Source organism: Rhipicephalus sanguineus, chromosome 4 (assembly GCF_013339695.2).
Source record: "Rhipicephalus sanguineus isolate Rsan-2018 chromosome 4, BIME_Rsan_1.4, whole genome shotgun sequence".
NCBI classification, from domain to species: Eukaryota; Metazoa; Arthropoda; class Arachnida; order Ixodida; family Ixodidae; genus Rhipicephalus; species Rhipicephalus sanguineus.
In genome coordinates this window covers 10,603,386-10,628,338 of record NC_051179.1, presented here as the reverse complement: position 1 = coordinate 10,628,338, position 24,953 = coordinate 10,603,386, and the positions used below count along the sequence as shown (strand labels likewise).

Below are 24,953 nucleotides of genomic sequence, written 5' to 3'. Positions count from 1 at the left end.
TTCTTTTTTTGTTTGGCGAAAGCAGGTGTGACTGAGCAAGCTGCAGTGTAAGCAGCATCACGAAAGTCTGCGGAAATGAAAATAAAAAATGGCGACCGCTGTGTATTTGGAACATTACCTTGACAGTACGTGCTTTCTATTTCATAATATTCTCGCTATTTAATTTGCCGATTGCGGCCTGTGTACGCCAAACGTCGCTTGGGTCTAGAATTTTTGTATGTATCGATAGCTGTACGTTATGCTGGCAAGTGGTCGTGCGGTACGTCGTTTCGTTCCGCTGTATTTTCTCTTTTTCTTTCACTGTGAACTTCTTGCAAGTATCACGCACTACGTGTTACGAACGGGCAAATAATTGTGCAGTGCTCGAATAAATGTACACGTTAACATGAACACAAAAGGACGGCTTTTGTAGCACCGCTGTCCCGTAATTGTTTATCGACGGCAGAAATTCGGAGCAGTGTAACTTTTCTGTCAGAATATGACTGCATTTGGTGCAGCATTTTGTAAAAACACTGAAGGCCGGGTTGTGTGCCACGTATGTGGCTAATAGCGCGACGTTTTTAAACTAAAGTTTGTCTATGCTGTGCCTGAAACTTTTTGGGCGGCTCTCTTGCGGGGGGCCGTACTTTGTGCCGATCAGTGGGTATCTTCGTTTATCCGTCCCTAAGGTTCCCGACTGCCCGAAACACCTCATACTCAAAGCTCACTGGTTGAAGTCACTGCTACGGGAAGGGACGGATAATCCAAGAGGCCCGCTTTCGGCGACACTTTCCCGAGGTGACCGAGCAGCTTGGGAAAGCGCATACGAAGAGCAAGCCAGTTTTCCTAGGCCGCAACAACAGCGTTTTGGAAAAGAGATGGTATCACCGAAAGTGGTCGTGTCTCGGAATACTGCCCCATCCGCACTACTTGTGGCTTAATTTACCTAGGTTCTTGTTTCCGTGAAAAGAGTAAGTGTGCTCGTGCTAACTCATCGCAAAGTTGGGTTGTAACGGCAAACAAGAAAGACGGGCAAAAGGCGTTGTTACTTTCATAACGCTGTTACTTGGCACTAGAACCAAACTTCGCTATAAAAATACGAACTAGACCGCATTGAAACCGTTAGTCTAACTCATAAACTGCTTCATACCTCACGTTTTCCTTTTTACTCGGGTATGTTTCAGATGCAATTATTTAACGCAGTTAGCATACTTATGAGCCTTTCCTGTTTCTACGAGTCTTTTCTTTCACGTGAGCTTAGTTCACTAGGTTTCGAGGAATGTTTGAGGTGTTTTAAAACTGGCCATACAGAGCTTTTCACATGCAATCACCTTGGGTTGTTGCCTCAGCGCATGTGTCAAACACAAAACACTGTTTGGGATAGTGTTTCAGCCCCTATCTATCGAAAATTGCCTGCGTGTCCAAGTTGCCCCAAAAGCTACTTTGCATTGATTTTGTGTTTCATTTTGATTGAACTCTGACGGCTTTGTTCATCATGACAGGCCGTGCAAGCACACCCATTTTGGCACATAAGCACATGTCTTGCATCAAGTTCAAAACTTTTTAAAGTATTGATGAGAAAACATCAGGTGTCTTTTTAAATCAATATTCGTGCCTGAGTATGCAACTAAAATTTACATATCACATTTATGGTGCTGTAAGCACGTTCCTCTTTTGTTTGGGTTTGCGGAGGACAACCCTCCATTCTGAAGCTTCTGGGGTGCGGATATGCAGTGGCAGGCAAACGCAACTTATGGCTGCCCTGCAAGTTGCTTGCACAAGGAAAAGAAAACGGTCCTCTGCAGTTCTGCCACTGGTTAGCGTCTGAGGAAAGGGAGTAGGGGAACAAAAGAATAGAAAAGTGCGAGAGAAGATCCTGGCTACAGCACACACCTCATACGGGCTTCACCAGCTGTGCTGCTGTACTTCCTGAATGGTAATTGCATTAACATTGGCACTCATTGTGCGATGCATTTGCAGGGATATTTTGTATTCTGTTTACGTTGTTCTGAACATGTCTTAGAAAGGGAGGGTTGCTGCATACAGTAAAACCTTATGGCATTTCTTTGTTCTTCCTTTTCAGGCCTGGAGACGCTGCCATCCGAACTTCAGAGAAATTTCAATTTGATGCGAGATCTTGACACTAGAGTGCAGGGACTTTCTAAGAACATTGAAAAGTTGTCCCAGGCATATATGAGTAATGCTAAAAATTATACGGCAGCTGAACGGACAGAACATTTGGAAAATGTCCGGAAAATGTTCGAGAAAGCCAAGGAATATGGTGACGACAAGGTTCAATTGGCCATGCAGACATATGAAATGGTAAGTAAACAATGCTTATTTGGCTAATAACACGAAGCTGTTACTAGCATAGACAGATGAAAACTTGATTGGTCGTGAAGTGTTTCTTGGATGTCGTGGTTGTAGCCCTTCAGTCCAGGGCACTGCTGGCCTTGGTCGCCTGCTGGACTTGGCTAACTAGTCGCTCCCCTAGAATGACTCTGGGCTGCTGTATCTCCCACTGCTCCTCTTTTAGATGTTTCCTCAACTGCTTATAGAATTTATAGTTGAGTGCTATAAGGTGTCCTATCACATCTCCACAATCTGCAATATAGCGCAGGGCTGCCTCTGCACCAGGGGCACCTGGTCTCGAGGTTTTTCTTGGAAAACATGGCATTTAATATTCCAGTAACATGGCTGCATACTAGCTAGCAATGCTCGCAATGCAGAGAGAATATGATAGTGCACTTGCACATGGCCTAGTGGATGAGCAGTCTGTAAATTGCAGTTGCTTATACCCCCCCAAAGAGCACCATGACCAGCAATGCCAAACTACTGGATACTTCTATGTGTGAGCCATTCTATTTGAGGCAAGCTAATGTCATAGACAACTTGAACAGGCAAACGAATGCTTGGCGCGTGAAGTTGAATGGAAATTAATGTGATTAATTGGGTACTTTTATGCAGCAGTAAGTGCTGAATGTAATCGGGCATGTCTTTCACTGAAGTAATTGTATACAGTCACATTTTTTCTATAACATGTCAGTATATCGTGTAAAATCTCAGAAATATTGAGCTACCATGCTGCAGCAGACATCCTTAGTACAAGAATTCTATCAGTAAATTATCATAAGAGAGCAACCACTTGTCACTTGGGGGCTCTTCAAGCTATAATTCCATTGCAAAGTGTCGCATATTCGTTTCATACAAGTCAGACTCTGCATGAGTTGTTACGATGAAAACTGCCAAAACAGACGTTGTTGTTCATAGCCTCCTTGTCTACAGTAGTGCCCTAGCATCAGCTTCTATCTCTACAGCAAGCTTTGTGAGCCGTGAAGAAAAAAGTTAGGATTTTGGTTTAACTTTGTGGCATGTGCGTTTAGAAGCCTCTTAAGGTATATAAAGCTTGTTTTTTGTGGAAATGGTTACATTTTCATGCAGCAGATGTTGGTAACGTTCTTATTGCACTTTCAAATTTTACCGTCAAAAATTTTTGAAAGAAAACGGCACACAAAAAGGGAGACAACACAGCACTGAGCATTTGTAAATTACGTGTGTGCGTGTGTGTGTTTCACACTTTCACAGAAAAGCTGTTGTGTGTTCAGTGCTCTTTGTCCTTGTTTTGTGGGTGGTTTTCTGCAATGTTGAACCAATGAGCCGAAATCAGTGATTTTATTATTTTATGTGTTTGCTATTTCTGCAGGTGGATAAGCACATCAGACGTCTTGATGCTGATTTAGCCCGGTTCGAGGCAGAGCTCAAAGACAAGGTTTTAAACGTCCAGGGGAGTGACTCGGAGAGCGCGACAAAAAGTGAGTTCTTTTAACTGCCTCTGTTTTGGCATTCTGTAGACGATTCTCATTCTGTCGGCCACACTGGTGATTTCACTTAAACCGAGGTCCAAAAATTGTAATGAAGAGAAATATGTGCACTTTTGCTCTGCGAACATGCTGCCGCAAGAATTTCGCGAGTACGTGCTATCATAAGGAAGTTACAAGGATTAGAACATCCGTTTCAGCTGGTTTCAAATTTACGTGCGGCCTCGCCCTCCTTCCCTGCCATAGGGAGGGGAAGGCATAGTCCGTCGTCATGACTCTGCCCACTTCGGCAACGTGACACGACGTCAGCAATTGACGTCATCGGTGAGCTCGATCAGTCGCAATGCACTTCCGCTTGCTGTGGCTCTTGTTTGTTTATTGTTTAGATTGTCGCACGTGCTCCGTAACTTGACGGGCAGTTTTCGGCTCTTCGGTATTTTTAAACCTTTGTGACAGTTCACAATGCAACAGGAATGCATGCTTGCTTTCCAAAAATACGATGAAGGGGCGCGAGAGAAAAGCGTGGAGAACCCTGCTTGCCACACATGCAATGGGTAAACCAAGCAAGCGCGACCCGTCCGAGCTACCGGAGATTCCCCCGCTCTGCGCTCAATTAGCAGCCGACAACTGAACAACGCTTCCTCCACGTGTTGCTCATGCCGAAGGCGAAGTGCATACAGGTATGACAACCCGACAACTGCGTGGCCAAAACCCATCAAACAAGGTGCAGTTTCGTAGTGGTGGGTGAGAACAGGAAGGGACGTTAACTTGACAACTGTTTGTTGAGACCTAGTTTAGATGAATCGACGAGCCCAGTGGTACGTCAAGTTGCCCATGGGCAAGTTTGCGTCACTGCATGTACGAGGGGGATTGGTCGGGTGAAGGAAAGAGGCACGGGAATTGTTTTTCGAAATGTTAAAGAGTGGAAATTTCTGCTAGTGGCTGCTACATTATCTCTTTGTATTTTCATGTACAGCCTATGGAATTAAATGGCCAGTTGAATGTTCTTGTGACAACCAGCTCCGCTTTATTTGTTGCAATATGCCATTTGCCCTTAAACTAAGGGTATATATCGAACAGTGGTTTGATATGTAGATGCAGTAGAAGTAGAGCTGTGCGAATAGCAAAGTTTTGGGTGTGAAGAGAATTCGAATAATAAAGTTTGAGTGCGAATCGAATCGAATAATTTTCTAATATTTCTCGAATATTTTTCGAATACTTCGAAGCATAGGCATGCGCATGGAGAGGGTGGGGGAGGTCCCCCCCCCATTCACCTAGGAGAGGGGCGCAAAGCCTGCCCCATACGTTTACCTATGGCCACGCAGGCTTTTGACGATAATGGCAGCCGAAGGCCCCTGATGTTGCATTCCAAAAACTGTTTACCTCCAGTCCTTACTTCAGAAAAGCCAGGGACAAAAGGCAGGCCATTGTGAGAAGCACATCATCGCTTCGTTTTCTTTCTTTTCTTTTTTTTTTTTTAATCCATTGTGAAGCATGTTGTCCTTTGGACCCGACCAACAGGGAACGGGGGAGGGAGTGGCTGCGATGATATTTTGCCCCAATGCCCTCCTAATGGGGAACACTGCGCACGCCTGTGCTTCGAAATGAAATTACAGAAAAATAGTTGCAGAGGAATCCTAAGCATATTTTAAATTGCATTCTAAAAACATTAGAGCTCCGCAATGGTGCAACCGGGCACCACCATTTTGGGTTCTTTGGGAACAGCATTGATCCGCCTTCAAATTTCCAGCTTCAGCTAGGCCTTCCATTGAGAAACATGCGTACAAGAAACAAACGTTTAAAGTTTGCTTTGAGGCCTCCGATTGGCTGTGTTTGCCATGTTGCTTCAGCATGCCTCGCCCCGATGCTCGCTCCGGGAGAGCGTTGTCTGCTGCTTGAGCGTCACGAGGTCACGGCTGTCGACAATCATGCTACTTAGTGACACGTTCGCACTCGCTTTGTATTACGGGTTGACGTATAATTACGCTTTAGTTTGGCAGCTGCAAACGGAACGTGAATCATCAGATTACGATAGTGCGCCGCGCTTGTCACGAACATCGCAGACGCACGTCCATGACCGACTGACTCGTGGGACCCGCGGTTAGATGTTCTGCTTATCAGCACCATCACGGCACGACTCTTTGCACTCGCGATCGAGCATGATGCGCTTAAGAACATCGGGCACTGCGGCTATGTACACTGCGATTGAGCTTACTGCTCAGAGTCGTGGCTAGGCCTAACTCCGTGAGCGCCGATGTACGAGACGTATCCAAACTTTGTGGGCATTAACACGGTGCTAGGGGACATTGCGGACATGCGAGAAGCCGCAGTGTGCTTTGTCATAAGCAACTAATTGCATCGCCTGCTGGATCCTCGGAACCGCTGATGGGCATTTAGCGCATCGGCAGCGGACTCCCCTACCCAGCACGTCGTGCAGCGACTGCTCGGAGCACTGGGGGAAGCGGCTAGCAGTTTCGCACGTCGGCTCCTCAGAAGGCAACACCAAGCACGCTGCACGCCGATTTATCGTCGTTATAATTATTTTCCGTTGTGTTAAAGCGTTATATTTATTTTCTGGAAGTTCGAATACTTCGAATAGTAAAATTCGGTGCGAATCAAATCAAATAGCAAACACTATTCGGAAAAGATTCGAAAGTACGAATATTCGCACACCTCTAAGTAGAAGCTCTTTAAAGGGACCAGGAGAATGTGTTCCATTTAATAGGGGTTTCATCAACAGAGAGAGGCATATAGGGGTTCAGCTGTTAAATACAAAGGCAGTTGTTCCATTTAAGTAATAACTCCCTTTTACTGAGATTCTGCAGGGACTTGAAATACAAAATATGCTTGTCAGAAGCTTATCTAAACACTACATGTTTCAGACAGCCTCTTGAGGTCATTAAAAAGAGAAGTTTGCTGATTTGTTTCTCTAAGGCCATGTTGAAGACATAAAAGTTAACTTATTATCCATTCTTCATCTGTGCTTTCTATTGCAGCGCATGTGTCAGACTGGGAGGCCTTTCGAGTTCTTGAAACAGTTCTGTTTCTCATAATTTATGGTCGCAGGCAGTATGCTTAACTCCACTACGGTTACTTCTCTCTGATATTAGTATTCTTCACTGCAACACATGGCAGGCCCCACGCCGATTCAGACATTTTTCCCATCACAGCACTAAATTTGAGATGCCCCTGTAGTAGGATTCGTCTGGCTGACTGGGAGCGCCGTCGGACTGCTGTCTTGGCTTCATCGTTGCACATGAATCGCTGTCCTGCGATGGGAGAAATGTCTGAACTAGTGTGAGGACTATGTGCAGAAATAGGGTAAGGTACATAGGATAGTGTGTATATTTCCAACGAACAATATGCACCTCATTTCGGACAATAAAAAGGCAGGCAAAAACTTTCTGATTCGCCCTCGTATATCGATTGAGAAGGTGATTATGGAAGTATGTGTAGTCCGGTGCTATACTTCTGCATATGATTTCCAAGGCGATATTACAGCTGTTCAATGTAGCAAATAATTTGATATATCTGTGTTCAGTTTATTTGGCTTTGACTGTTTCTGTGTGGCACCGGCATAATTTAAGATTATATGCAGAGTTCAACAGGTGCAGCATGTTAGCAACATGTTGCTAAGCACATTTTCGCGTATACCCAAGAAGCAATTGGAGCAAATAGCTTTGCTTGCTCTTTCTCTCATTCTCTTGGTCTGTGTCCAGACTTTCTTTGTTGATATCATAAGAAGTTGGTGCTGTGTGATGAGGAGAGAGCAGTCACATAGCTGGAACAAGTGTATGGAAAGGATGTCAAAGAAGCCTGTGTTTTCAAACCTCGTTTTTTGGTCAGAGATGCACTGATGTGATGGCAGAGGTTGATGAACCTCGTGGGTCAATGGCTCATAGGCATGAGCTGCTGCTGCAGCAAAATATGGTACATGTTGGACAAGTGATGCAAGGCTTAGCTTTAATGAGATGCTGTCATGACCCCTGGGAAATGAGATCAGATGATATACTACATATTGTACCTATGGCATAGGCTCAGCAGTGACATTTGGACCAGAGGAATGAAAAAAAAAAACATTGTGCCAGTGACACACAGGTAACTAAGCGGTTTCAGAAAACAGTTCTTTTACTTTTGCCAGTCATGTTTGAGGGTTTCTCAGGGATTCCACTCCTGCGCCAACTGCGCCAAAGTGCGCCAAATTGTATTTACTGCGCCATCGTGATAATATCGACGAAAATTGCGCCAAACTGCGCCAAAGTCTCGCGTTTGAGGGCGTCTATCACCGGCAATCGCACCGCCGGCGCGTCTGAACATGTGCAGCTTGATCATGGGGTTGCCAAAGTCGCAACCATCGACCAAGAATTATTCTGCTGAATAAAAAAGAGCGCTCGCGCGTGCGTCCCGAGTAAGCCACGATGCCATGCACGGTGCCGACGTAGCTTCTGTTCTGCAAGTCGGCTCGACAGCAAAACGCGCTCTCCGCAGAAGCTCGTGACGTCTAGGCCTATCGATAGCGAGAAAGTGCGACGGCGATTCATCGACGGACGTCGTCTGTTCCAGAAACGCTGCTGATAGCTCGTTTCAAGCGTCACATGGCACGCAAGGAAAGCAATATTCAGTAATAACTACATGCGTGCCGCTAAAATGTCTGTCACTTCTGTTCCTGGACATCGCGGAATGAAGTATGGGATCTCTAGCAAAATATATATGGTACAATATCAAATTTTCCGTGCTTCGCGTCTATGGAAGAGCACGCGAACGGTGGGAACGTGTTGACACTTTTTCTCAGATATACTTTATCCATGGATCTTCATCCAGAAGAGTCTTTTCGTAATTCCTTCCACCGGCACATCCGAGTTTGTAATCACTCTGCGGTAAATACCCCCTTAAAGGCCCTTCCCTTTCGAGCTCACGTGCTAGGGTTCCAATTCAAATTTTTGCTTGCTTTTAAAAAATGTTATCTCATTAATAAAAGCATATCTGCTGGTCGGAGCAGCCGCAAATGCGCAGCTGTCAGTAGCGGGCCCGTCGCTCACGGCCCACAGTGAAGCGGCTACGCCATGTTACACGTCCGCCCCTCACTTTCGAGGGTCAATAGCTGACGGTTAAAAAAACTCAGTTATGAATGCGATACCAACAAATTGTATTGTTATACGAAGTAAGGCTAGCAGCTAACTCTTTTGGATCCGATCTCGCGTAACTCAACAAAACGCTGGTTTAAGGGAATATGGCCGCTCCAGGAACCGAAGCGTTTTCGTGTTCTGAGTTCTCTAAACGCGAAGTAAGCGTTGAGAGCACAGCAAGTTTACGAACCGTCTCCTGACGCCTCGCGCAAGCGACTGCGCCCTTTGAACGATGCGGTCCCCCCCCCCCCCCCTCGCTCCCCTGGCGTCCCTTCGTGCTCCTTACGAAAGACGGGCGGGGCGTTTCCTCTCTGATGAGCAATCGACGGCAGGCCCGCACGCGGGAAGATGTTATCTCATGCGCTTTCCGTGCGACGGAGACAGACGGCCGGCTAGTTTAATCTCCGCTTCAGCCGCGTTCGTCGCCAGCGTTCGCGAGCTTTTATCCGCGGCTAGAATGCGCGTGGTGATGTTATTCACTTGGACTTTATACGGAAAATTACGGCGACGGCAAAAATCCGCCGAGAGTGTCCATATCATTGCTATCACAATAAAAATTAAAAAAAAATGAGGAGCCATTTCACTCTGTGAAGTGGATGATAAGCGAAACTGTTTCGCGCATGGCACAGAGGTGACATGGTGGAGGACAGTTTGGTATGTAAGGCCAGGTTGTTAACGTTCAATACTCAATATTAATGCGAAAGCCTTAGATGCTTTACCAAACACGAAAATTGACCGTTGGCGGCGTCAATCGATTGATGCAAAAAATAATCATGTGATGACGTCATCAACACGTCATAGATTGTCAAAACTTGTGACGTCATCATGGCGTCATATATTGTGACGTCACGTGATGACGTCGTCACATGACATCGTCACTTTACACTGCTTCTGTGATCGGTGCACCGATCATGGAGCTAGCGCAAAACCAGGTGAGGTGCAGAAAGCTTGCAGAGAGGAAGGGGGAGGATCTACCCGTCGATCGAGAAGAAAAAGAACCTAACTTTCGCCTTGGCGTTTTCTTAGGGGAATGCATTAGGGACAGTGAGGCTCTCTGCCATTGAGGCACTGCTGTACATCACGGCGTTTGTCTACCACATCTGCTGATAACCACATAGGTGTATTTAGAGTGTCATTTCATAAAGTGCAATTTTATTGATCCCGTATTCTATTTGTTTGTTAGTGTCGAAAATAATTGCCGAAGAGGTCAATCCAGAACACTCAACTGCATGAGCCCTTATTTTTTCATTAGCGAGTGAAGTATGGAGTTCCCCTGAGATGATTTTTTCCATGAGAGTTTCAATGAATCGAAATATTTCTAGCCTTCATAAGAGCCCCATAATAATATTCAGGGGCTTGAATGTTAATGCAATATGCTTCTGTAATGCACTCCAGGATGTAAAATTTGCTGCTCCAGAGTGCTCCCAGATGCAAAATTATCTGCTCCAAAGTGCTCCAAGATGACAATTTTTGCTGCTCCATAGTGCTCCAAAACGGAAATTTTGCTGCTCCAAAAATTGCTCCAAATCAGAAGTCCTCGGTAGCATCACTGGTTTCTGCATAATCCTTGATTTGCCTATTTGGATTTGAACTTGTTCTGATTATGACATTTCATATGTGTTTGTTGCATCTGAGAAACATGAGAAGATTCGCAGCGATCATAACCTCAGGCAGCTTGAGGATTCATTCATTGTAAGGCAATTGTTTAAATGTTTATGTAACGTGTTGATGGCAGATGGTTGTAATATATATAAACCAGTTACATGTTTCTAAGGGGTCTTATATATGCAATCTTTTTATCATGCTCAACCAGAGCGGGGAAGAAAAACACAAGACAAATTAGAGAAAAAGAAGAGTAAGCGTGGACGCTCCATGTCATCAGATGATGAAGTTCCGAAACCCTCACGCAAGAAGCTCAAGGGTCAGGTCTCCCAGTGAGTACTACATTGTTTTCAACAGCCACCACTTTCGAAGTTGGCTTCTCTCTTGTTGTACATTGTATGTAGGGTTTGTGTTTTTTAATTATTCTGATAAGCACTCTAGGTAGAAAGCAGGGGCGTAGCCAGAAATTTTTTTCGGGGGGGGTTCAACCATACTTTATGTATGTTCGTGCGTGTGTTTGTATGTGTGCGTGTATATATACGCAAGCAATAGTGAAAAATTTCGGGGGGGGGTTTGAACCCCCCCAACCCCCCCCTTGGCTACGCCCCTGGTAGAAAGTGTTATGACTAAGCTTGTGCCAGAAAATGTTAGAAATTTAAGCCGCACAGCCTGCTTTATGGTTCCTAACAAAAAGTTATACAAAGTGACTTTTTACTTCACTTACCAAGTAAGTATTGAGCTAACAACATCGAAAGTGTGCACTGTGCTTGTATGTGTACTGTGTTACAATGAGAACTTTTGAACTCGGCAAATGCAGGGCTGTGTATATATATATATATATATATATATATATATATATATATATATATATATATATATATATATATATATATATATATATATATATATATATATACTTTTTCTTTCTTTTTCATGATTTTTTTATCCTAACAATCAAGTGGAAAAGAGTAGCCATTGCCAAGAAATGGTGACAACAACTCCTTGTTTTATTTTTTATTTCACTGAAAAAGAAAGAGGATTGAATCATGCATCTGTGACAACTTTATTGCGTAGTTGAGCAAGCTTATTCCATTTTGCAGAGTACACCTAATGCTGCTTTGCTGTAATGCTTGCAGACCAACAGATGTTCCCCTCCTACAGTCCATCAGTATATCGCATCCCTCTGATGTGCTTGACATGCCTGTGGATCCAAACGAGCCCACCTATTGCCTTTGTCACCAGGTCTCCTATGGGGAGATGATTGGGTGCGACAATCCTGATGTAAGTTTTGCATTGCTATTTGTTTATTTTTTTGCGTTTTTTTATGTGTTCGATTCATTTCGTTGTGCTAAGCTTAAGCCACATGTGCTGCTAGGTAAAGGAGTTGATGGGAGCAGGTCCATCTTATTTTTAGAGCTGTGCGAATAGCAAAATCTTGGGTGCGAAGCGAATTTGAATATTAAAGTTCGGGTGCAAATCGAATAGAATATTTTTTGAATATTTTTAAAATATTGTTCTGATACTTCGAAGTGAAATTACAGACAAAAAGTTGCGGGCACCTTTTATTCTTATTAGATAGGAACATGAAAGCATTTCTTTTGGCTAGGTTGAAGTGCTGGAGAGGTGCTGCTAAGTCGTGTTGCCTAGCTGTGTGATAAAGAATGAGGCAATGCAGAGGCTGCATTGTGTTTATTTACATGATTGGGTAAAACCAAAGTGGTGTCGTCAACACTTTACACGTTAAAGGAAAAGACGCCATTTCCTCAACCTCTCCTCCTTCAACTACTGTGGAGACCCAACTGATGCGGCTGACAAGGGCGCGCTCCCTTCGAGTTGAGAGTTCCTCATCTGATGTGCAAATTTCCCTCTGCTACTCCGAGGCTGCGAGTGGTTGGCACCGGCATCACTTCCGGTGGGAGAGGCCACATGTTTTCCGCACACGACACACCGGGCGAGTGCGTGCTTTCGCAAACCTGGCCAACCAGAAAACAATTCCTTTTGCATGGTAACCCATAGACCTAGTGGCAGCACGCTCGATGCCACGGGAAAACGAGACTGCTGCTAGGTGTCTGGTAGTGACATGGGTGACGTAGTGTGCAGTATTGCCACGAGCCTGGATAGCTTGATATTTTGTTGATTTGTCGAAAATAGTGTCTGGGGTGTAGTGATGACCTTTCATCTTTAATAGGTCGAAGTTCATTAGGAGAATTGGGTGTATGCACCTCATTCAGAAGCGCTGTGATTTTATTTTAAGCAAATGAAGCCGTTATATTTATTTTCTGGAAATTCAAATACATAGAATAGTAAAATTCTGGTGTGATTGAATTGAACAGCAAACACTATTAGAAAAATATTTGAATGTTTGAATATTGGCACACCCCTACATATTTTGCTTAGAGGTACAAAAGTGCAACACCCTTAAAGGAGTGGTGACACAAAAATTCGGACACAATTTGACTGTTGAATCACACTAATGGGTGCATATAGGTGCCATCTGTGCAATATCAGCCACAAATACAGCCTAAAAGGTATTTTAATTGAGTTTTGAAGTTCGTGAAAGTGCCGGATCGGAAATAGAAGCAAAAGACGATGAGGTCACCGAGTGGATACCACGTACGTCACGACTTCTGGCCGGGTTACCGGAGGCGTGTACGAGACCGACAAAGCTGGTAGCGACACCTGATGATGCATAGCCTAACCAGAGACCTACAATATAACATCGCAGCGACTTACCCGCTTACTGAATCTATGTAAAGCATTTGCAGTGAGATAATTAGCAACTCACAGTATTCTCATTGCTTTTTTTTCCCCCGACAAGAACTACAACGCGACGGAAAAAATCGAAAAAAATATTTTAGTTGGACAAAACGCCACAAGATGTCGCTACGGGCTCCGCAGTTGTACGCAGTTGCTGCTGCTGCTGCAGCCGTCAACAGCTCCGGTAACCAGGTGCTCGCAAACGATAGGAAGTCTACAGACAAACTAAAGCTCTCTGCTGCCGGGATCATATTGCGTAGTGGACAGATAACTGCTTCGACCCTCCGACGTGCGTACGTGGGATTGGTATGCCTTGAGAACGCGGCGTTGCCCGATATTAATACGAGTCAGTAAAGCGTACATCACGTCATTTGCATGTTACGCATAAACACTGTTACAGAGTGCCAATGTTGTGATTTCAATGCTTCCTTCGTCACTTCTCATCCTGCTACTTTACGAATGATCCGAGCGAAAATGTTTCAGCACGTCTAATGCTGCGGCTACTCCAAGCCTGGCGGAAAACGTCGCCTCAGTTGGACAACGACTACAAGAACAAAATCGCAGCTACCGGCGAGATTCGCAAAGTGAATCGAGCTTTTCTTACTGATTTTTACACTCCTGCCAGCTCTTTCGTCCATCGCCGCACTAGATAAGCAACGTAGTTTGACAATCGAGGAAACAAGCACTCGCAACGCTCAACACCTGCTCAACACAGCAAACGAAACAGCAGCACTGACAACATAGCAGAAGCTGGCCAGTGACGTCACTGGTTCTTGCGGTCTTGTTTACCAAGTAGACCATCTTTGTCACGGGGCTACCGAGTGCTCTTCGAAATCGAAACTGCCTCCGGTCGTAACGTACGAGCATATAATTAAACATTCGTCTCGCACTGGGGCAAATGAGTTTCGTTGCCGCTATTATCGAGTCAGTAGCCATTGATTAAGAGCAAAAAACAGAGGTTCACAAATTTTCTGTCACCACTCCTTTAATGCTTTTGTTGCATACAAGGAGGTTAAAAAAAATTGCTGGAGTGGCGATTATTGCGCAAGAGTGAAGCCGTGCCCACCAAAAGATGGCGGCTGCACCCGCCATCTTAGTAGGGGCAAGATGAACCGTCGGCGTTTGGCGAAGGAAAGCGAGCGTTTTCCACGCACGCCAGACGAGTTTAATATGGCAACTTTTACAGGTCAGATACTGCTCCAAGTGAGTCTTTGTGTTACTGGTTTCCGTAAATAAGCCTCAAAGTCATGGCAAATTTTATTGGCAATCAGTCGCCAATACTCCTCTGGGCGCGTTACTTTTGTCGGCAACAACGATCTTTTATGTTATAATTAACGTAGTATTTACACTAACAGATCAAAGCCATTTGATCTCCAAGTAGGCACCAATAGAAAAGAGCATGTTTCCGAGCTCTTTGGTGGGCAAAAACTGGCTTCACTTTCGCTGGCAAGGAGCTGCGAGAGCTTCCACTCCAGAAACGTTTTTTTTTAAAACCTCCTTGGTTGCATATAATGCCCGCAGGGCAAAAAATGCAATACTACTTGGTCATAAGCTACCTGAGCAGTTAGTTATACATGTACCTACACCAGCTTCCATCCTAATGTGCTTCAGATATACAGTCGAACCCACTTATAACGATCCCACATATAACGATCTATCGGTTATAACGACCATATTTGGGTGCACTTACGATTTTCGTATGCTAACCATTGAAGCTGCGTCCAGATATAGCGAACATTTTTCAAAGCCTCCTACTTTTACAACGAACACTTCAGACGCGGTCGCGGTAAAAATATGGCGCATACGAAGCGAAAAAAAGTTAAAGCATGCCTTCTAAAGCGTGATCAGGGGCGCGCGCTCGCACGTGCCCCGCTCCCGTTTACTCGCAACTAAGATACCCAGATCGGCGAGCACAGCACGCAGATTTCGGACGCTGCGAGCGAGGTCGCTCACTTTCCAGGCGTTTCTTCAGTGGTAGAATGGCAATGAGGAAAAAAAAAATAGTAGGCAGCATGAAGCCTTGCGGTCAGCTTTCGCGCGGTGACCTTTCCTGACGCCGTTCTCTGTAGCCTGCGATGAATCAAACAATGCCTTGGAACGCAAGAAGGCATAAGTGCAAGAAGTGATAACCGCGATAACTTTCCATCGCAAAAAGGTTCACTGCGTCCCTAAACTCGTCGACGCCACAATGTGCTGCAAAAAGTCGTCCGTCTTTTTGGTAACGGCAGAGACCGGTCGATCGGTAATTACGACTTCCGCGCGATTGCGGCGATGCCTTCGCGGATAAGCATCAGAAAAGAGCGAAGGCAAGGTGGCGGCCGTCGATGAACGTGCCGTTATGCCTTATAGCCGACAACCTTATCACAGTCATCTGTAGATATCTGCTCGGCTGCGCGTGTGGCGTACACCGTACACTGCGGATTGACGGCGGTACGAGCGCGCCATGCTTAGCCATGCTGCCGTTCGCAAGTTTGCCGCCGCCGCGTCGTGCGAGACCGCTTTAAAGTGCGCGTCGCTTTGTAGAAACGAAAGTAGCTCGCTGTTGTTGAGCGGCGCGGGCACCGAGAAACGTCGATGCACTGACAGCGAGCGTATACTGCGTGTTTGACTAGGTGACAACTGAAGTGCGCCGCGCATCGTCGTGCAGGGCCGCGAGAGCATCGTGGAGACGTAGTGCGCGTTGCTTGGAAAATGCTTGTTTTCGCCGCGTTGACCGAAGAGGCTAGTCGCCGCATCCGTGTACGATCCGGAGTGAAGCAAGCACGAAGAACGTACAAACGCGCGTACGGCATACAGCAAGCGGCCCGGCAGTGACTCCGCGACCCGAGTAGGTAACGCGCTGCACGCAACCAGGGACGATCGGCTGCATGTCGCGGTACCGCGCTTCGGTGAAGGTGTCAGCTCATTGCAAAGGCGGTTAATTCACTCGTGAGCACGCAGCGGGCGTCGCTTCACGACGCAAAAAGGCTTAGCTTGTCACCGAAGGGGTTGTTAGCACTTTAATAAAAGTGCATAAAGGAAAAAAAAAAACGGCTTGGCCGCAAAGCGCACGTTTTTAAGGGCGAGTCCATATACAACGAACTACTGATATAACGACCACTTTTCGCGACACTTTCGAGTTCGTTATAAACGGGTTCGACTGTATATGCCACAGCTGGTGGAAAGGGCCCGAGCTCACTAGCTTTGGGTTGCTGTGCAGATCCTAGGGGAGACAGTGGAGAACATACCGGCATATCAGTGATGTGCACAGAGATAAATGCAGAAATGTACTGATATGTCAGTGAGAGCTAAAAGGTTGACACCACTTACTCGTCATTTGGCATTGAATCAATGTATTGCAAGGCTTGGTCTTGAAGCTCCTACTGTTTATTATTGCAGCTCAGACAACTTACAACTGCTTATAGTGCAGGACCGGCTATAACATAGCCTTGCCTGGCTCCCATGAACCCTTCCCTAGAACTCCATGTAGAGGTGTGCGCCGCCGCCGCCTGTTTTTGGTCACGCCGCCGCCGCCGCGCAATAATTGCGGCGCGCCGCCGTTACTCTATTATTTTAATTCGAATGGAGAATCTGGAAATAACATACAGCACTTCGCCGGAGGAGCTCTTCTAGATGTGTCCACGTAATGAACTGTCCATTTCAGCGGCCGCTGAATAGCGGGAGCTCGGCGAGAAGCGCGCCCCTTGTTTCCGGTTCTTGTTCTGCAGCGCCATCATGACATCACGAAGCTTTCAAACACTCTCGACACAAACGATAGGGACGGAATGCGCTTCTGTGCAACGAACGCAGCCCTCGGAGATCTGATTTTCGGTGCACATGTCTTTTGATCGTGTTAGCCATCGATTTAGGTTTAATGAGGCCGCTCGTCTAACACAGCTGTAAGGTCGGTACGCATTCGCTGCATCGTTTTCAAATACCTGGGAGACACTCATATGCAAATTCAGACTTGAAAAGTTCCTGTTTCTGCGCATTTCGTCCACACTCTTCTTACGCTAGGAATGTGCTGGCGGGTTCGGTGCGGCGATCTGGTCAAGAGCGAGGTGACATCACGGCTCACCGCTTTTTCGAATCACTGAATGTGCTCTGCTGAAATGGACTGTGAACATCTGCTTTGGATGAACGCATCGAGAATAGCTCCCCAGAAGTTGTAGTATCTTTTTCTTCTCCAGAAATATCATGAGTATTGCCTGACCTTAACGCTGCCGCGACCTCCAGCCTTAAAGGGCGACGACCCAACTCGCTGGATAGCATATTCTTGGAGCCTTGGACCTAGTACACACTGTGCATAAATAAATAAAATAGATAAGTAATTTCTATATCTCGGTGCATTAGTACACTTTTTCCTTTCATTCTTACTCGAGTAAATCTATAAATAAATACAAAAGTAAAGAGAATGGCAAACTTAGAATGTAGCTGAGCTTGTTGGTAGGTATTCATGTTAAGAAGACATGACGTGGAAACACGGACATAAGAGAAAAGTCGAGAGAGTGAACAGCTATCTCTCACGTAGACCACTACTCACACTTGATTGATAGGTATAGCCTCTTACGTGGGAATGCGCACATAAATATTTGTGTCCACCTTCGGTTTCGCCGCTGTGTGATTTTTCAGTTGTTAGCGGCGTTTCTGGTGTCTTGACTACTCTCCTGTGTCCGTGTTTGCACGCCCTGTTTTTATAAAGGGCCCCTAACAGCCTATGAAAATACAACAAAAAACAAAAACAACGAGCACGTTATTCTCTCTTGGCATTTCTTGTCTTTTAGCGCACTTCGTGATGCCAGAACAGTGATTCACGTGACATCATCAGGGTACATACTCTCGACTGGTCCAAATACGAGAAATAACAGTTGTGAATTGTCTCCCATACTGCTTTGTTATGCAGCCGCCCACCCGCTCTTGCTTCTCTCGCACGACTATCGTGCGCGATTAACTGATTTTACTCCATTTTGTGTGTTTGCGACCGCGCATGTAGAGATAACAGACTGTAGCCGAAAAGCGCAAAATCATGATAGGTTCGACGCTTAGTGCTGACATTGCACGCGTGCTTTATGAAGAAATAAGATGCGAGGAGATGTCCCCTGTAAGAAGTGTATTGAAGGCGAGAATGAAACCAATGAAAAAGGCGCTGGATTATGTGATTCTTCGAACAGACGCACTCTTTACAGCGGAGACGATGCAGCTTTCCAGGAAAAAGGCGAGCCCGCTTCGACGTTTTTTTTTGCATATTTTTTATTACGTTAGCAATTGTATGGACGCTCAGGACAGGTTTTCATCGTCACCGTCACGTTCTGTATAAACTCTAAATCTATAACATCGCTCCGCACATTGTATGTTCTACCTGCGAGTAAAAGCTCGCGAGCGTTGGCAAGGAACATGGCTAAAGCAGAGATGAAAGAAGCTGGCCATCTCCGTCACACGGAATAACATCAACCCACGTGCGAGTACTGCCGTCGATTGCTCCTCAAGCAGAAGGAAACACCCCGCCCGTCATGTGCTCGGTGAAGGAGCAGGAAGGGATGCCTGGGGAAAGGGACTGCGTAACTCCAGCATGCAGCAACTGTGAACTTTGACTATAAGGTGCGGTCAAGAGCTCTGGCACGCGCACTATTTCGGCAGACATCCCTCAGCGAACGGCTCGTATACCTTCTACGCACTGTGAGCGCTGCGATCTCACTGTTTCGCGCCTGGACCACTGATATGACAAACTGACCGAAAACCGCTTCTCTCCCGGGAGCGGCTGTATTGCCATACACCAGCGTTTTGTAGAGTTAAGTGAGATCGGAGCAAAAAGAGTAAGCTGCTAGCCCTTGTTCATGTAACATTACGGCGTGTACTTATTGCATTCACTCTTTCGCCCCCCCCCCCCCCCCCTCTCGCGCCGCGCCGCTGCCGGTGATTTTGGGTCCGGCGCACATGTCTAACTCCATGCATATGCAAGGTGCATGCCGCTTTTTGTGCAGCCTATCCGGCCACCCGCCCACCTACAACACTTATAATGTGGCTTCTGGAAAATCTCACAAACAAGCGAGGGAGTAAGCGCAATTTTCAACGGAGGTGTGCCGGCCGAGGAGAAAGCGACAAAGGCATTACAAAAGAGGTTCAGAGCGAGAAATAAAAAGGCTGTGGCAGCAGCCTGTTGAAGGCATGCAGAGTGAGGGAGGGGGGAGGTTACCTAGGTACCGGAAAAGCCTTTGCTCCTGCCACTTGCCAACTGTGCGAGCTAAAACCTGAAAGTGCACCTGTGTCTTCATCAAGGGTGCATTACCGCTCTTTAGCTCTTCGGTTTGTTGTCTGGAAAATACCTTGCTGCATCATCAAAGAGTGCAGATATCGTGCATGAGACCTCAACTCCACTATCAGTCTGATGAAAGGGAACAGTGCAACAAAAGTAGACAAAGTGGAAGGAACTTAGAACAAAGGACGAGCGCTGACTCGCAACTGAATTTGATGACAGGTGAAAGATTACTCATATCCACCCGGAACTAGCAACAAGGGAAACATAGCGAACATATGTTACAAAGAAAAAGCAGTGTTACAAAGGAGAGTAAAAGCAGTGTGCATTCTGATGCTTAGAAGGATGAGGCAGCTGCTAACAGGTGGTATATATGTTGCTTGGGAAAAATGCAGTTTTTTGCGAAATATTTAGGCTAGAACAGTTTAAAGCAGCTGTCTTTGAATGTACAGAGCTGGTTACTGAATGGTTTTACAAGGTTGAAAGGATTCATTTTCTTTTTGTCTTATTAAGAGCACAGGGTAAGCCCTATACTATGTCCCATGCATTTTTGGCCATTTTGAGGTACCGTTTTCACAGTGACTAAAAGGGATATCCACATAACGCATATATTATTTTCTTCCAAATTTCCCACTCTTTAACTGAAGCAGATTTATTTAAATCTGACTAATGTTAGAATTTTGGTGAATTTTTTGCCACTGGGGCCTAAATTTTGAATTAACTTGCATCTTTGAAAATTTGTAACACAAAGACTGTTGAGTGCCTAATTTCAGTTCTTATTCAGTAGTATGCATTTATGCAGAATACAAGAAAAATATAATCAACTGGTTATCTTGGAATACTAGGAAATAATGGTACCTAAGTAAGAAAAACATGGTTTTGAGATACTAATCGAGTTTAAAGTTAGAAAAGAGCTGAAAAGCGAACGTACTTTGCCACAAACATTGTTCAAGTATTTTATTTAGTAGCTACAAGCTTGGTAATCATTGCCAAAGTCAATTATTCACTTTGGAGCCTCTCGTCTTGCTTGCCTTGCTTCTTTTGTGAGCTGTCGTGCAGCTCTGTCGCAATGTATTGTCGATCGTGGCCAACTTTTTCCACCAAATTGACTGTATTTTTTGCCCAGGCTGATTATTGATTATTTCAGAAATTTGGCTCGTGTGATACTGCCATCATTAAACGAAAGAACAACATCCAATGTCGCAATCCTTAAGACTCTGAAGCCTAAACAAAGACAGCAAAGACTCTGCGACACAATTCCCATTAGCTCAACACTGGCACTGCACTGTTTGCACATGTAATTTGATTCAATTGCATCACAAATAATATTCATGTCCATTAATTGGAGCATACTCGTTGTCACGTCACCCTGCACGCGATTCGCCTCGAAGAATGCTGAAAAGTCTGAATGGTTTAACGATGAAGAGCTTGCTGGTTCAGCGTTCAGCACCTCAGTACGTTGTCGGCATTTATTTGCATTTACAACAGAACTGCATTTGTATTGGTTGCCACGAAATTTACACTTGCTGAAGACCTTCTTTACCCTCAGCATCTCAACTTATCGACAGGCATGACAGACACAAGGTGTAATGAAGCTAGGAGCGGAAAGTGTTCAAACAGATGTGCTCTGAAGAACAAGTGCGAATAAAAAGGCGCACAGCCTTAACCGACAATTTTCTATACACAGCTGACTCCAGACAAGCATTTTGGCTTTCGTACACAAAGTTCTCTTTAGGAAAATGAACCGTAAGCACGGAGCGCATACGAGGGGCTTGTCCTAGGGTGCGTGTTCACTCACTACTTGCTTTCGGAAAAAATGGCTTTCAGTCACAAAAATACTTTTTAAGAAAAGCACGAATGTGGCAAATATGCAAAAAGAAATAGCCTTCCCAAATTGCAAAGAAAAAAAAAAGTGATTTTTTTTTCAAATTTTGCCTTACAGTGTGCCCTTACGCATCATCTCCAAAATGATGAGAAACTTATTGATTTTAGTTCAATTCAGCAGGACTAAGTCCTGTGCGTGGCAACTGATTGCAATCAGTCTAGCCACCATCATTGTGCTGAGCAAAAATGGGCTCTTGTAGACATCGTGGGGCATTTCATTTGACATGCCATGTGTGTTTACTTCAAAGGGACACTAAAGGTGAATATTAAGCTGACATGGATTGTTGAAATAGCATTCTAGAAACTTAGTAGTGCTTGTTTCGGGCCAAGGAAATGCTTAGTTTGAAAGAAAATCATGTTTTTGTGGGCCATATACAGTTAGCGCAGTTCAAACTGCATTCCTTTGAGATCGGCCTTCTGACATACCATTTGTCATGCCCGCATTGCCCTACAGCTGGTGCTGCGGCCTAGCGGAGCAAAGGGCTTTAGCGGAGCACAGCTCGGCATAAACGAAACTTGCGTCGTTCTCAAGTCTAGCCTCAGTGGTATCTGTCAAGTTCTGTTTTATATGAATAAGACTGAAATGCAAAAGTTTCTGCTCATTGTGTCTTGTAATGCATTGGAGTGCTCTTTTTTGTCATGGTTAGTTTGAGCACTTGTGATTAATTCTACTGAGGCCATACTGCGCCATCGAGCTCTTCTTTTGCAGTGTCCTAATGGTGCTGCAATTCGTATCCTGCCTATACTTGGATTTTTTATTACTACAACGCTGCTGTATATAATATTGATGTTTCAGACATTCTCAAGCACCGACCTTTCACCCTGACATAAAGTGTTATTTGCCTTTAGTGTCCCTTTAACTAGATGAATAAAAAGTGATGACAAGGCATGTTGTATTCTTCAGCATGCTGCCATGCTTAACTAGTTCATTTTATTACTTCTTTCAGTGTCCAATTGAGTGGTTTCACTTCACCTGTGTCGGCCTCACAAGCAAACCCAAGGGAAAGTGGTTCTGTCCCAAATGTTCCACTGAGCGAAAGAAGAAGTGATTGCCTCCACAAGTGTTGCAGTATCTCGGACTCAATCCTAAGTTCAGTGCTTTAGTTTGTGCTGGGGACAACCTGTGTGTTTTGTGACTTATGCATGTATACATAAGTGTGTGAATGTGTATACATTTTTTGCTGAATACAAGAGTGCCCAAAAAATTTTAAGCCTTGACATAGAAGAAAAATACTTTATGAACAAGGGCATGTTATTTATTTAACCCAGACTTCCCTCTTGAATGTCGTTGCGATTCAAACATCACTTTTTGACAACAAAAGAAAGCCTTTGCTACACCCACGGAAGTTCCGCTTGACTTTGTAAAAATCAATAATACAGTAAAAGCTTGTTAATACAACCCTCATTAATTTGGAAAATTGGATAACTCTGACGTGTTCTCCTGTCCTAGCCAGCGTATACATTGTTTGATGGCATCAAACTCTCGCTAATTCGGTCATATATTTGGCCGCAACCTGGTAAATTCGGAGGATCCTTGGAGTGCGCCGAGTTCGAAGCGCCGCAAAAGAGCGAAAACGGTGTTAGCAGATAACTGAAACGAGGCTGTGCTGTCTGCATTGCTATCATCACCAGAGTGACCACTGTTTCGTACATTTGCGAATCTGACACTGAACAGCTTCGTTTTTATTTGATACAATGCGCGCGCAATGTCACAAAACTTAAACATGATGGAAGCTGTTGAAGATGAAGAGCTTTCAGCTGCAGTCTGCATGCTGGCATAAAACTTGCTGCATCGCAGTGAAAGAACTATCTGTTGCCAGCCATTTTTACCTGTAAACGAACTACCGTCACATGTGCGTGGTGGCAGTGGTGGTGGCGGTACTTAATAAGGAAGTGGTGCAGAGCACGTTTTGGGCTAATTAAACACAGAGTCTGGTGCCATGGTCGCATTGAGAATGAAGTCGCAGGATGACGCAAATTGCAGCTTTTACACTGCTCTTATGCAGAATAAGTACAGGATTTATGTATTCATCAAGAAAATGAAAGTGTATTGATGTAACAGACATTTGTTTGTTGTTTTCTTGGTACTTTCGCTAATTCGGTGCGTTCAGTTAGTTCTGACATTTTTTCCAGTCCCGTGAACTCCGAAGTAACGAGCTTTTACTGTGTCTGAGAAATTGTGTCGTTAGAAGCCTGGAAAAATTCACTTGGGTCAAAAGTAGGCGAAAAAGGCTAGGTGTTTGGCATGTGTTGCCGTACAGCATCATCTGCAATTGAAGACGTCATGCGAAAGCAAAATTCTGCTTGCTCCGTTTTTGTCTGTGCATCATTTCAGCAAAGCAGGCGCCATCCTTGTCTAAGAAAAAAAACGTTGCTATGATTTTACTTTCCTGTTGTAACTTGTGTTTCAAGGAGGAAGGACTTTGTAGTGCTTGCAGACTAAGCTCTGTTATTTGCTGAAGGAGTCTCGGTAATAGAGCACGCTTCATTGTGTCGCCAGCTGCCTGTTATAAATCATCTCAGTGTTGAACACCCTTGTCTGCTGCCACTGTTACTCAGTTCTGCCATTCTTTGGCTCCACTTTTTTTTTTAAACTGACATGCATTCAGTGACCGCACCCATTGGGGATAACAGTCCCATGCAACATTCAACTCTTTATCACTAATTTTTCACACTGAGAAGTGGATTTCTTACGTGCACTAACGGGACCAATTTTAATTATCTGCGAGACGAATTAAGCAAGACGCCCAAAAAAAGCACACGCAGCTGACCATTTAGCAGAACCATATGTTTGCCTTGATTTAGTATGCAGAGTTTATGGCTTCAAGTAGTAAAAAACAACGTAAAAATGTCATTAAATAGGCTAAACAATGTATTTTTTTTTCTCAGCAACAAGAACATTACAGGTACAGAATAACCTCATTACAACAGACCTTTGTAGGGAAGAGGATTTTGGTCTGTTGTAAAAGGAGTATATAAAATCCAAGTACTGTTACAACAGACCTTTTATGTAAACGCTGAATGGGTCTCTTAGAACTGGAGAGAATTACGAGTCACATACGCGGTCAAAGAACGGATTTATTCTTAAAGGAGTCCTGACACACAAATTTTCGCCCCGCGTTTTTTTGCTGCAATGTGTTGCTGGAGGCCTGTTAGTCATAACACGGCACATCGTTTGCTGCAGCGCGCGACAGATAATTAATTACAAGCTCCTCATTGCCGACACAGCCTCAGTTTCGGTTTGACAGAGCTCCAAAAACGACAAGCCGCCGGGTGCAACTATCACCACCTAGCGAGTGAAACGCTCGGTCACGTGAGCACACAGAACAGTGACGCATTTCCGCGTGGTCTGTCGTCGTCGGGCTCATTGTCGTCTGACGGCGACGATTTTCTTGCGGCGGGGATGGAAGGAATTTTCAACGTGGCGAATCATTTCAGGTTTGACCCGCTCGCGAGGAGCGATTCGTCGGGAAGCGCGTCAAAACCGAAATGGCGGCTACGACGTCATCATAACTTGTACCGGCTGCAACGATTACGTAGGGGAAGTAGGGGGGT

General features: G+C 45.0%; 1 protein-coding gene across 2 annotated transcripts; it reads left to right on the top strand.

The window, feature by feature from the left end:
- LOC119389364 (inhibitor of growth protein 5) lies at window positions 1-22,485 on the top strand. Of its 2 annotated transcripts, none has more exons than XM_037656586.2 (6): window positions 1-125; window positions 2,063-2,301; window positions 3,683-3,791; window positions 10,737-10,857; window positions 11,662-11,806; window positions 22,346-22,485. In XM_037656586.2, the coding sequence occupies exons 1-6, from the start codon at window positions 89-91 to the stop codon at window positions 22,445-22,447; spliced, it is 753 nt and encodes a 250-aa protein (XP_037512514.1). In that variant the 5' UTR covers window positions 1-88; the 3' UTR covers window positions 22,448-22,485. The 2 variants fall into 2 exon arrangements, with proteins under 2 accessions (XP_037512514.1, XP_037512516.1); XM_037656588.2 differs by having other exon boundaries at window positions 74-125; window positions 10,737-10,844.
- Window positions 22,486-24,953: the final 2,468 nt, after the last annotated feature.

What these genes read in the sequence shown, in the direction of transcription:
- LOC119389364 (XM_037656586.2), top strand. Translation starts at nt 89, where the DNA reads ATGGCGACCGCTGTGTATTTGGAACATTACCTTGACA. An exon ending in TTTGGAACATTACCTTGACA is followed by an intron (nt 126 to 2,062) that starts GTACGTGCTTTC and finishes CTTCCTTTTCAG; the next exon opens with GCCTGGAGACGCTGCCATCC. An exon ending in CCATGCAGACATATGAAATG is followed by an intron (nt 2,302 to 3,682) that starts GTAAGTAAACAA and finishes CTATTTCTGCAG; the next exon opens with GTGGATAAGCACATCAGACG.